The 13,868-nt window shown below is 38.1% G+C and overlaps 1 protein-coding gene across 1 annotated transcript in view; it reads right to left on the bottom strand.

Annotated features, from left to right (window-relative positions):
• The window catches only part of LOC139737408 (transmembrane protein 131-like), a gene marked incomplete at its 3' end in the record, with an annotated part of 69,717 nt that overhangs the window by 30,669 nt on the left and 25,180 nt on the right, over positions 1 to 13,868 (bottom strand). Inside the window, exons 5-6 of the mRNA XM_071648085.1 lie at positions 8,505 to 8,628; positions 731 to 844 (exon numbers count right to left, since the gene is read on the bottom strand). Coding sequence (XP_071504186.1) covers positions 731 to 844; positions 8,505 to 8,628 — 238 coding nt within the window. The remainder of the gene's footprint in view (positions 1 to 730; positions 845 to 8,504; positions 8,629 to 13,868) is intronic.

Genomic DNA, 13,868 nt, shown 5'->3' with positions numbered 1-13,868 from the left:
CATCTTGTCAATGTATCACTAAGGGTTCCTCAACACGCAACCACAAAGATCTCTACAGGTCACCATGGTCACAGCACAAAGATTCCATGATTTTGCCGCGTTCAGTCCACATCATTGTGGGAAGGTTTTCACACCTACGAAAACAACACGTCTGTAAGCATGTTTCTGACATGTGTATCTCAACATGTTCACAGAGTTACAGAGTCAAAATTGAACCTGGTCACTAACTGCTATAAAAATACATAAGCAAAGAAAAATGAATTTATAAAAATGAATAATAATAATAATAATAATAAATAAATAAATAAATAAATAAATAAATAAATATATATAATCAAAAAACGTATACTGCAGCTGTGTCATGAATTGCAAGCCCACCAATGAATCAAACAACTCTCGACTCAGCAACGTGCCAAAGTACTGTATGCTTGCACCATGTCAGAAGTGCGAATACATGGAAAAGCTTAGCTATATCTCCTACTAAATGTTTTAGAAGTAAGACTGTAAATGCACAAAAGTTGTGCACAATTTGATCATGACTGGTCGAACACAATTTAAAAAAAAAAAAAACCTAATTGGGAAAAAACAAGACGCTCTTAGACTTCACAAAAAAAAAATTGTTTGAATAGCATGATATGTCTCTAAACATGTTTAGTTCTTTGCTATTAAATCTCAAAGGGCTCCTAAAGTGTCTAGTAAAATATACGTTCATAAGCACTCAGTTGCTTACCTGATATGGCGTGGTCCCGGCACTTGTGCGAATAAAAATTGTATTTTCTACATTTCCTGGCATTCTTGCTAAAAAGACTACATCAAACGTAGTGTTCCCGTTTGGCGGTAAAACCTGAAAAGACACACACATAAAAGAAAGAAATAAAACAGTGAAAATGCTCAAATATGAACATCAATCTCATGAACATGAATTTGTACATACAAATAAAGAAACTAAGAATACTTATACAGGTTCCAATTCTTCTTTTTTCTAAACTTTGATGACTTTAAATGAAAACAAATATTTCATTGGTCTCTATAAATTTTGAGAAATTTCTCTCGTACTGTATACATAAACTACTAGTATACAATTTGAGAGGTTCTTCTTTTCCTACTAGTGTAGTCAAGTGCATGCATGTTAATCATATTTCTGAGTTTGTGAAACTCTTAAAGGGATGGTATAGTATTGGTGTAGATGAGGAGAGGGCTGTTAACTTTTTGCACAAGACCAAAAAACCACTTATGAAATAGTGCAGAGCATACCATTCTAAAAAGAACTCAAAGTTTATTTGATGAAAATTGGTTTTGGAATGGCCGAGACATCAAAAAACAAAGTAAAACAAAGCAATCCTAATAAAAGGTGGGTCCCACCTTTTATTAGGATCACTCTATTTTGTATATCTTAGCCATTTCAAAACCAATTTTCATCAAATGAAAGTTAAATTCCTCATGAAATTACCTGCCCTTTCACATTTCATAAGAGGTTTCTCATTATCTCACCAAAAAAAAGTTAGAAACCTGAAATTATGTCTCAACCAAAATTATACAATCCCTTTAAGCTTTTCCTGTCAAGTGAACAAAAAATTTATAATGCCCCTGAACAATACTTGTTAATATGTTACATTCCTTCAGATCTTATGACCATGATCCCTCCATTTTGGCATGGTATACATAGATATGACTTTGCTTGATGACGGCATGGAGGAATGAGAACTTGCTATCATACAACAGAACATACATTTGTGTACTCAAAAGTCAGTAATACGGGGAGAAAATGAATGCATGTCCTTGTTTTGAGCGTTCTTTTGGCCAAAGAGACCAGGACTTGTCCAAATAGTTTCCGCTTTCTGCCGGAATTCAGCAGAATAGGAAACTTTGTGTTTGAATATGTGTTCAGTGGCATCGGCGGAAATTGGATGGCATTGCAAAAAAAAAAATTCCTCAATACAACAATGAACCAACATTAGGTGGCCCTGGGGTAGAGAGAGAAAAAAAATAGACACAAAGCCCTAGGCGCACACACACACACAGTTTGATGAGTAAACATTAGAGTTCTACGTTGCTTTGAGAGGACACTGTGTCCACTGCTTGTTCTGACACATCCACCAGTCACAGCACAAACAAATCGTGTGTGCATGCCAATTACCTTGACATCTTTTCATTTGATGTCCTACAACATACCAATACTATGATTAACAATTACAAGAAACACTTGAGCAAACACGTTACAATGAAGTTGACAAGAACCTATTATTGCACCAGACACCCATACTTTCTTTGATTTCACAGGTCAAGATATGTTCTCATTTCTTTATTTTGATGACATGAGCTGTCATATTTCACTCGGGGAGGGCCTGCAAATATTTAAGCTTCGGCACAAGAACCTCTTGACTCTAATGAAAACTGATGACAAACGGCATTGCAAATACAGTGTCGTTATTTCTTGAAAATTGATTGTTTCATTTTTGTTTATGCAGTCTTAGAACGTGATCACGCCCTTCTCGTTCTCAGCTGGCGATATATGTAAGTTTGTGTGGGTGTATATACGTAGACCTATGATTGTGAAATATATCGGATACTCAACTTGTCTGTATATCAATTGTTTCAATGTATTATATGTACATGTGAGATTTACTTATTTGGAAATTTTGTTCATTATGTGTCATTCTATTTCTTTTTTTAATATAGGCCTAATGATTGTATAGTTTTATATTTTAAATGAAGTATGAATGTATGATTACTTATGTTATTACCCTATGGAAATGTAAAAAAACTCTGCAAGTCAGCCATGTGGCTGAAAATGGATTTTCAAAAAGCCGTTACCATTACATTGATTTATATAGACCTATTCCCACAAACCATACATTACAAAGCTCAGTCTGTACTACGCACTCGTGTTTAGAGAGCTTGAAGATGAACAGATAAAAGGAGATAGAGAGGAACATCTAAAGACTAAATAGACAAAGAAGGGTAAAGGAGAAAAGAACAGACAAAAACTATAACAGACAGAAAGAATAAAAGCACACAAGCCATAGCCATACGACAATACACTACGCCTGATCAGTCAGCCTGAGAAGTTCAAAGTCTGTGGTGATGCCATCATGCAGTACTCATCACAACAGGACTGGTACAAAGCAGGCATGACTCAGCCTCAGCATTTGAATCACCAGGCTATTTGTCCAACATGCTTCTCAGCTCCTTTGAACAATAATCGTCGACTCCAACAGTCATACCGACTCATATGGTACCCACAAAAAAATTCTGCGATTGTTGCCGTAAAACACCTGGATGCCATGCTGACATCACCTAGTGGGGTTGTTTGGTGTATTTAGACAAAAATGGTTTTAACCCCTTGTGTGCTTGGAGTTACCGATTGGCACAAAAATACCATGGTGTTGTTCACACTGTTCAAAGTGCCTGGCACAGAAAGGGCTAAGAAGTGAAAGATTCTCTTTCTCCCTATTGCACATAGACACACACACACACACACACACACACACACACACACACACACACACACACACACACACACACACAATCCACGCACAGCCAAGATCACCGAACAAGAAGGTTACCACTGCAAAGTCGATATTCATACTCTGTGGCATATGAATTGATATACACGTATTGGATAAAACAAATGTAGACATTTAAGCAAATATCAAGAATGTTTACAACTATTTCAGTGGTGGCAGGTCTTGATACCAAGACGCTATAAATGGACCCTACAAAACTGACGACAAATTGTAGTCTTGCCTCCTTGTGTACAAGCCACATGAGGATTCAAACAGAAACACCATCAGGGTCATGTCATCCACAATTTCATTGTTCCCATGGCAACCATTTACATATCTTGCCAAATATTCCAGCTGCTGTTAGTCTCCTATTGTACACATTTGATCTCCCCAATAAATCATCTTCTTCAACTGATTTTGGACATATCATGTTTCAAAAACTTCACTCTGTAAGGGAAAATCCCTTCCATGCATGGATATCAAGTAGCCAATCAGTTTTCTCGCACTGTGGCAACAGAGTCCACGATATTTATCTTTTTTTAATGATGAAAATTCTAAATGTATCCTGATATGTTTTAATAAAGTTCTATATTTGGTTCTCTGTAGTGTAAATGACAGTTTCGGGTTAAACACAACATGCCGCAATTCTGCCATCTATACCTTACCTTGTGAAGCAACAGAACATGAAAATTATCGCTGGAATTCCCATTATCTTCGGTCTCTCCTGAATGATCTTTGTAACACCATCTTCTATGGTCACATGGTCAAATGCCTGATTCACATGTGTACACTGTGTCACATCCCTGACTGAGTGACATTGCAAGGTCTTTGAACTTCATGGGGCAAAAATGGACTATTAAAGTCACAAGCCCTGGAGTATGTGATTCAATCAGGGAGAGTGGTAGTGGTCACTGAAAGAACCCAAATGAGCTGTATTTCCTACAAGTACAATCCTCTTGTCGGGAACCTGTTACTATGACAACATGGTATTATCTCTGCAACTGATTGAAAAATTGCCCTACATCGACGTAAATAAGCACTGAATTGATCAGTGTTTTAGTAGTAGCCATGATAAAAAATCATGGGTGTACATACTCGAGCAGGATTCGAACCCACGACCTCCTGATCACCGGACAGGCATCATCTCCACTAGACCACCGAGCTTTCGCCCAACAGCAAGTGTTGGTTCTAATCCTTATAGCATGCAGCGGGTACTGCTTTGTTATTCAAATTTAGGAAGAACTTCATAAATTTGAATGGTATTATCTCCTACTCCATCCACCCCCCACCCCTTCCAGAGAGTGCCCTTCTATTTTGCACATTTGACTTCATTCTTTAGGCCAGTTTCTGGTTTGATGGTGAATACAGTCAAACCTATAATTTGGACATTCCTGTGCAAATTCCCTTTGCAGATACATCAAAAATATCATGCATTTGTTCCTTGCAATAATTGGATGTGATGCATTCTTACTCCGCATTATTAAGTGTACATTGTTCTTATTCATTTGAGAGTTGGAGTATAGTATATGTATATCAAACCTGATCATATGATGATAAAGTATGTTTCACTCATCAAACCAAATCCCCCCCCCCCCCCATGGTGTGACAAATTTTGTCTGCACCTCTTGAGGCAATACAATATTGACTCACACATTAAGACTTGTAGGGTATGGCCATTTCGACAAACATATCAATACTTTGGACTTTACGGGTTGAAAACTATTGATCCAGGTAACTTGGAAATGTATGAACTATTATATATGACATCAGTTACATTTTGCTGCGGTTTGATCATCGTGAATTTTTTCACTCGCCTGACATTTACAAAATCAAAAAATATGCCAGAATACTACCTCTTGTAAACACAAATGCAGTCTATGCCATCTAAATGGTGGAATATTGCAAACTTTACTGCCTGAAAAAGGTTATTCTCGTATTCGTACTCGTCACTGGAATTATTGAGAACCACATGAAAATTGTCTAAATAAGTCCACATTCAGGAAATATTGCTCTCACAAATATATTGTTTACAATTTCTTGAAAGGTAGTGAGTACCAATACAGAGGTACAGGACTTTCTTATTTGCTCAAAATTCAAGCCACTTACAAAAAAGGAAAATATCAACCACAATTATATCATGTTGGCCTCCCCCCCCCCCCTCTCTCACTCTGCCTTCATACAGAAATTGCCTCTTAATGTTCTATGCAAAATCAAGACCTACTTATGTACTTCTGAATTTTTTTTTTCAAATCTGTCTTTATTGCTTTTAGTTACGCTGATCATAGACTTTGTCATGAAAAGTAGGGGATCGGAAGTATGAAGCTCACAGAAGAATGGTGAAACAAGATTTTTTGAACAGTTTGTGATGGAGCAATGAATTTCTTCACTAAGTTTTGACTCTTTCAGGGAGTGATAAAACAACATACAAGTGGAATCGTCAGAGTGTATAGAAACAAAAACAGTTTCTGCAGGTCTTTGATGATATCCAAAAAGATTGGGCCAATTTGGACATTTAATGCCATTATCTGCAGTCATTATTAAACAAAACACTGTATTTGAAGTTTTATAGACTGCAGTGCAAAAGCGGCTAATGTCACATCTTTGGTAATCAAGGCAATGATAGGAATGTCCAATCAGTTGACGTGAAGACAAATGCCTCCCTGCATACTCTGGTTTTATTTTTTTTTTAAAGGTAAATAAAAAACCTCCAATGGCCAATTCTTGAATAGCAGTGGTCATTTCAGGATACCAAACCGGAGGGAAAATTTCCTCCTCGGACTGACCACTGATTTCATTATCTGTCGCAAGCTGCATGGTGACTGATTTAGTCATGAAATCACTTTGCTGGTAGAATATTAGCGCCCTGACAGAGGAGATGGCCAAATGAGACCTCACCCAGATGACCAAGATATGCCAACAGGTGTGCGAATCAGTGACAGTCATGGGAAGCTTTCACCACTTTGGTTCAACAGTCAATAGTTACATTCACATGCAGTTGCCAAACTTGAAGTTTAGGTCGAAAACTTAACTGTCGATGATTAACTCCACGTGTGAATTCACGACGTGGGTTCACACGCACACCTAAACTTTAAGTTACAACTTACGAGTGAGCCCCACTCGATGATTACAACGGAAGTGCAGAGTCTTTGCTAGATGACCTTATGCCCATACAAAATAGCGCAGCAAACGAGACGCAATGTTCAAGCTAATTCACAAGCTTGTTGATTATTGTGTCCACACGGAGCGAAACTACGAGTGGGGACCCCCGTGGCTCGTGGAGAGAGCGTAAATCCTAAGATGTCTTGCAGTTCTAATCATCGCCTAAACTTTAAGATTGCCAACTTTCAAGTGCATCCACACGGTGCTAAACTAGAAGCTAATCATCGAGATTTAAGTTTTCGACCTAAACTTAGAGTTTAGGAACAGCATGTGAACCTAACTAATATTGAACAGGGCCAGATCACCTATACACTGTATCTCACCACAACCTGAAGCTGGACAGAGTTCAAGGCAAAGTCTACTGCAGTGACCGATCCCTTTGGGCCCGACCTTCAAACAAGTGAATACTTTTATGAGGAGGCGTGGCAGGGGAGAGGCATGTTGTAAAGAGGTTGTATGTATGTATGCATGACTAAGAGCATAGAACTCTCCTTTATTTCTCTCTATGTTTACAATACTTACTATCAAAAAATTAAATGAAGCATGTTTCACACAAAATAGGGATGAATTAAGTCATTTTAACAAGATGGTAAGCACGTTCGTAAAAAAAAAAGAAAAAAAAAAGAATGGAAAAGTGTAGCAAACTGAAAGAGAATAGTGTCCCATAGCAGCATCAAGGGCTTGCAGTGATGAGATAACTTGATTGGAAAGAGTTGATTTACACAGGAATAGAACACATTACAATGCTGGAATAGTTAAACACAGTTGGTAGATTAAAAATGTGAAATAAACTGAAACTAGTATCTAGCGAGGAGAAACATATTCAATTATTTTTTAAATGTCCTGATCAATCTGTGCACGTGGAATGGTGTTAAAAGATTATTTTGAGTCCGGAACTCAGTCATGTTATGCTCTGCGGATGAAAAATTGCACTCAAGTGTAAAAGTTTTCTGGCAATGTTCGAGGTAGCCTTTGTTACTGCCTCCAGTATTTCTGTGTGACAGGAAGTGTGGCTGCACTTCTATCCAAGGCTGAATTGGGGTCACTCGTTAGTGGTATGTGTGGAACCCCAGTGTGATTTTGACAAGTTCGCGACACGAGACATTACAAACTACTAGTACATGAAAGGAAAAAGCTCCAGTGTAATTGTTGATGTTGTCGTTTATGACTTTCTTATGTGAAGCATCAATTCACTACTGTACGAGCTGAAATTTTCGCGTACAGATATTTTCGCGAATTGCTACTTGGAGGACATTTTCGCGTGTTTTTAATTTCGCAGTTGCGAGAGTCTAACTGAACTTACTTATTCACGCGTTATATTTCGCGTGTTGTTGCGGTTCAAAGGCGATTCACGAAATTCGCGAAAATAAAACCACCGCGAAAATTTCAGCTCGTACAGTACATGGCTGGGGGAGGGGGGGGGGGTGGTTGTGAATGTAGTCCTGTTTCAATGCACGTCAGATCATGACATCACAGCAACTTATCTTCACAAACAGGTCTTATATAACTATAAGAAGGTTGTTGATGAATGACAAGTAAAGACAGCAGAATTATACAGAAACACACTCACACACACACACACACACACACACACACACACACACACAATGCACACACACACAGTGTTCTAAAAAAGAGAGACACACATTGCATCTCTGACCATTCGACACCAAACCAGCGAATGCAGCTCTTTCTGTCAGACCCAGGTTGTCTCATATTCGCTTAATCCACTTTGTCACTTTGCTTTAGACTGATGACTATAAAAACAACAACTGAGTTTATTAAATGAAAGAGAAGAAAACTATTAAAAAACATCAAAATTATACAACAAACTCTTACCTTTTCTTGAAAAAAAGAACAATGAAAATGCGGTGTAGTTCCCGAGATTGACAGCATCCGCAATGTGTTTTCGGGATGCGGGTTGACCACTCTGACTGTTCTGATTTCTGGCATTCCCACCGCACTGCACAAAGAAAGAACAACGAAATGTTGATAAATTTAGTAACATTATATAGATGATGACTGGCGGGGGAGGGAACATATCGAATGTTCCACCCAAAGAGTTTGAAATGCTATTGAGGAAGGTTATAAGTCTCGAGACGAAGTCGAGGGACTTATAGCCTCCGGAAATAGCATTTCAAACCCTTCGGGTGGAACGTTTGGTACATGTTCCTGACAACAAAAGTCATCATCTGTTATATTATATGGGTTTATAGTCAAATACCATCTCGTGGAAGCCATGTTCGCAACGTCAACCACCAGCACAACGCACTCGATCGCTCGTGCAGAGCCAAATTCACTGTGCGCGGGTCCTTCAAATCACACTTTCGTACGCATTACAATAATCAGTCATCTGCTTTTTCACATTGTACGGAATAGGCAAATTTATCCTACCAATTGCATGAAAAATATGATCGTTCAACCATTTGGTATCGTTTGTCATTTGTTACGTGAAAATGTTTTCCTATGGGAGAACATTAAAAAAATGTTCTGCCCATGGGCGAACATAACCAATGTGCCTCCATCATGTGACTGTGTTTAGCCAATCACTAACCGGTATTTGACTACCCCATTTAATATAAATACATGTTTTATTGAATGACTGCAGACCATACTTTATTTTTTGTTTATTATCAGCAATATAGCCCACTGTATTTCAGTTTTTCAGAGTATAAACTATAAGAAACTTAAAATACACATTTTCCTTCTTTCTGCCCTCTCCCCAACAAACACACAAACACACACACAAAAGGTGATATACTGTACACTGTATGTCTAAGACACTATTCATTATTACTGTACTAGTCAAAGGCCAGTAAAAAATGTGACTGCCAAGCTAAAATCACAACTAGCTGACCAGTTTTAACTGGCTGTAATATGCCTGGCTCCGAAAGGAAGTCTACTTTTTGTGTGTGCATGTGTGCGAATCAATCCTACTAGTTTTGCTCAGATAAGATCTGTCTACTATTGTTACTCACAGCTTTAAGTGCAATTTTGAGCAAATGCCTCCCAAGTGACCATAAGATATTGAACATGTAGTCGTTGTACTCTTACCCTAACTTACAATCTCTTGCTGCTCAATTTTGTAGCAGAACACTTGTCCGAACATGAATTTCATTACTATTACTACTGAACTATTCACCTGTAATTGTTCAGGACTTCTAGAATCGAGTGATTCCTAGAATGTCACAAATAAGCTCATAGACTTGGCATATTTTGTTGGACACACAAATTAATTTGCTCTTCCTGGTTTATGCTCCACATTTGCCCACAAACTGACAGACTCGTGCATCGAGCTTGGTGCTGCTTCTAGTCTACATATACAGACCCAAATACACCTGTTTTTTATCAAGGAAAGTATGACTGCAACACGAGTTGCAACTTCATCATTATAATCATTAATTCATACATTTTTTTTTTCTGTGGAAGTCAAACAGTAGGTAAATGTAAAGCTGTTTGATTATGGGGTTAGAAACGCATTTCTGAAATGCTCTAAAAAGTGCGATGGAAAATGTCTTTGAGCCAGAAATGTGTTTCTCCGGAGTTGATAATTGCAAAGTCATTTTGAAAGCGATTATAGCTCGGCCCTGCCCACGCCAACCACTGTCAACTACACATCTCCACTCCTCAGGTCAAACTGCACACTGGAGCTGTGCAGTAATAAGGCCCCCAATCAACTCATGACAGAGTTGATAAACGCAACAACTCGAAAAACACAATCCAAAAGGCATTTGCAAACGTGCTTTGATAGTGGGTATCAAAACATGTTTGAACATTGGAAAGCTGATAAAGGCAGCCAAATAGCTATAGACAGAAGCAAGGGCATTATGAATAGTGGATTGATTTTTTTCTTGGTATGTTTAATCCCCACTCCCCCAAGATCAGGTAAGAATATGGTATCACATCAAACACCAATTTAACGAAACATCACTTTTTAGTACTTTGCAGGAAGACCAACCTTTTGTTTTTTGTGGGGGGGGGGGGGAGGAGGGGGATGTAACATATATGGCTAGCTCTGCCACTAGTGATGGAGTTGTGGAAGAATGATAATTTGGAAGAAGCAAATTCGCAAAAATTGCAGTGAGATTTAATAGATGAATACATGGTACTGTACCGCACGAAGTATGTGACATATATGAAGATAGTCATCTAAATACAACAATTTGCATTGCTTTCTTATCATACCTACTTCATGCTTAAAACAGAATTAAAGAAATCCCGCCTCGAGTTCCCTGCAGCTTAGTGGGGCTTCACATTTTGAAGTGAAATCAGTAACTGAACCCTGCTACCGGATTACCAGAGTATTAAGTTCATGAAAGCATGTTTCCTGCTGCAGAATCACGAATATTTCTCCTGCATCATCTTACAACATCCCATCGGAGATCAAACAACATTCTCAATGCAGGCCATCATGGGACATTCTTGACACCCATAATGGTTGCTTGTGTGGCCCCGAGTTTGTGTTACAGACATGCTAGGTTATAAAGCAGGAAGGAGTATCAACTAAGAGATGGCTTACAACAAATTCAGTAATCCTACACACATGCACACACACACACACATACAAACAGACAAATAAAAAACAAACAGAAACACACACATCCATTCAAAGAAACATGACCCTAAAGTTTGTTTTTTTTTGCTATTAACAACAACAGATAATGGATCACCACCTTCAGTCAGTCTCTGTCAATAACAAAATTTTGTATCACCATTTGAAACGCAGCATTACATGAACCCACTGCGAAATTTGCAAACGCATATCACGGCTCACACACATTGGCTGACCTCAAATCATAGTACAGTGTAATGCTATACAGGGAAACACACACATCAACACTGATATCCATAGCACCATTGTAATGGGCCTGGAATATACTTCAAGGCTTACAGCCTGCAGTAAAGACACATAACATAAAGGGGGGGGGGGGTGTAGTGGCTGCTACCACCATTCACTGTTCGTCAATGCTCCGCTGCACATGATCCATTAGCTTATTGTATGGAAAGTTCATCTGCATTAATTTATTCCTTTTTTTTCCAAGCTTTACTTTTTGTTGTCATGGCATCAGCCTTTCAGTCCACTGTCCCACGGGTATAAATTCTGAAACGCTCTTGTTCATTCTTCATGCCAAATGAATTTATCATGGCAAACTACTGAAAGCACGGTAAATTTCATCAACGTGTAATGGTGAAGACAAAGTGCATCACGAGCAAATAACCTCTAGAAGTGGTGTGTCAAAGAGTTTGAATCCACGGAATTGGGTAAAAAAAAAAAAAAAAAAAAAAAAAAAAACCTTTCCAATTAGAGTGGATGCTACAGGAAGCTGGACAGCAGTTTTGTTTTGCTCTACAATACAAACGTTGTCCCCCCCCCCCCCTTCTTATTTCTATAGAAAAATCCCTGAATAGCGTTCGTCACTGATATTACAAACCTGGCCCCATCATTAACATGACTGTTTGCTTTAGACTACTGTAAAACAAAGAAGACAATTTGAGTCCATTCTTGTTTCGCGAATTTGGCGAAACCCAAGGTTTGAGAAATCAAAATGCGTGCGAAAGTTCTTATCTACACCATATGTGACCGTGCACCTCAAAACGAACATAAAGTCGCACACACTGATTTTGCGTGAGGACTGAAAATAAGTGAAGTGGTCAACCTAGCCGAACTTGACTTTTTCATATTTTCTGAAAGAGAGGGTCTTCTTTTACATTATGCTAAAATTTGGTATCATAAAACAGGCAGGAAAATGTCTTTTTTTTAGCAGTTTATCTCGAACATTTGTGGTAGAATAGTGTGATTAGGTGTGTCTTTAGAATCTCTTTTTCATTTCTGTAAAAACTTCGTCCACTCTTCACTTTCAACTCTAATAACTTTTGAAAGGATAACGCTACTGCTTTGAAAGTTGGCATTAATTATGGACATAATGTGTTAATGAGGCATGCTTAATTTCAGTTTAATCTGATAATTCGGTTTGGTAAAGATTAAGCGCTTGAATAGACACTGTACTTCAGAGCCTCCTTTCTCAGTTCACACTTTTCCTGAGTTTGTGCTTTCTTTCCACTAGTTAGATAGGTTAGGAGAGTCCATTTGATTTGAGTTCTACATCATTTTAAAGCTTAAAGTCTGCTCTTTCAGAATATGGTCTTAACTACAAATTCATGTCTGGCGACTTTTTGTTTGTTTTGAGGTGCAGGGTCACATATGCATTGAACGCCAGTGACAGCTGGCGAAAATTTCATGCCACGAAAAAGACCATCGACTCCAATTTGCAAAAATTTCATGCCATGAAAATATCTTGCTTAACAGTATTAGAGTTGTCAATAACACAAAGGACAGTCCTTATTGCTTACATTTTTGATAAACCTTGACATGTGTTCTCAGCAACCTCTTATCGCCTTGCTCTGAATTTGATATGCTTTGGATTTCCATGACAAGAGTCAATTGATTGAAAAATCAGATCATAATCTCAAGAAAAGAAAATAATTACATAAGAACCTCATACATACCTGTCAATGGTTGTGCTTTCCATTATTGCATAGTACAATTTCTTTATTGGGATTCTGTACCAATGTTTCGATTTTGCTTTCCACACAATAATGAAAAAATGAAAACATGTATTACCAAACACTAAAGAAGCCACTTGAAGCTTGTAGCTTGAAGACACACTAGCATATAAAAAAATGTATTAAAAAAAAAGAAAATAAAAATATAATCATCATCATCATCATCATCATCATCATCATCATAACAATAATAAATGATGCTTCTGGGGCACAGCAGATAGCTACAACTTCTGGACAGCCCACTTCTTCAGTAATAAATATCTAAATACGCTGCACTCCTATTACAACAAACACAGTTATAACAAAGTTTTCGCTACAATGAAGTTAAAATTCAAGTACCAAAATCATTCTTTCTCTCTTTGTATACTTTATAATTCAGTCATAATGAAATTTTGATACAATGAAAGAAAATTGTCAATCACAACGGCTTTGGTATGACAGGAGTCGCCCGTACTAAAGACCATGGCAAAACATGATCCTGAAAGGCAGGAGTTATTTCAGCTCAGGTTTTGACCTAGCCATGACAACCCTGATGAGATATCAAGTTTGCTCCTGGGCAAGCCATGAACTCAGTGGATGTTGCCCTACAAATCCCTGAAGTGGAAATGTAAACGAGGAGTGGCCCTGAGTGCCTAGCAT

This window comes from Diadema antillarum, unplaced genomic scaffold (genome assembly GCF_040938485.1).
Source record: "Diadema antillarum isolate AM-2024a unplaced genomic scaffold, OU_Dant_1.0 seq00000692_RagTag, whole genome shotgun sequence".
NCBI lineage: Eukaryota > Metazoa > Echinodermata > Echinoidea > Diadematoida > Diadematidae > Diadema > Diadema antillarum.
Note: the sequence above shows the minus strand (reverse complement) of the source record. Positions and strands in the feature narration are given on the sequence as shown.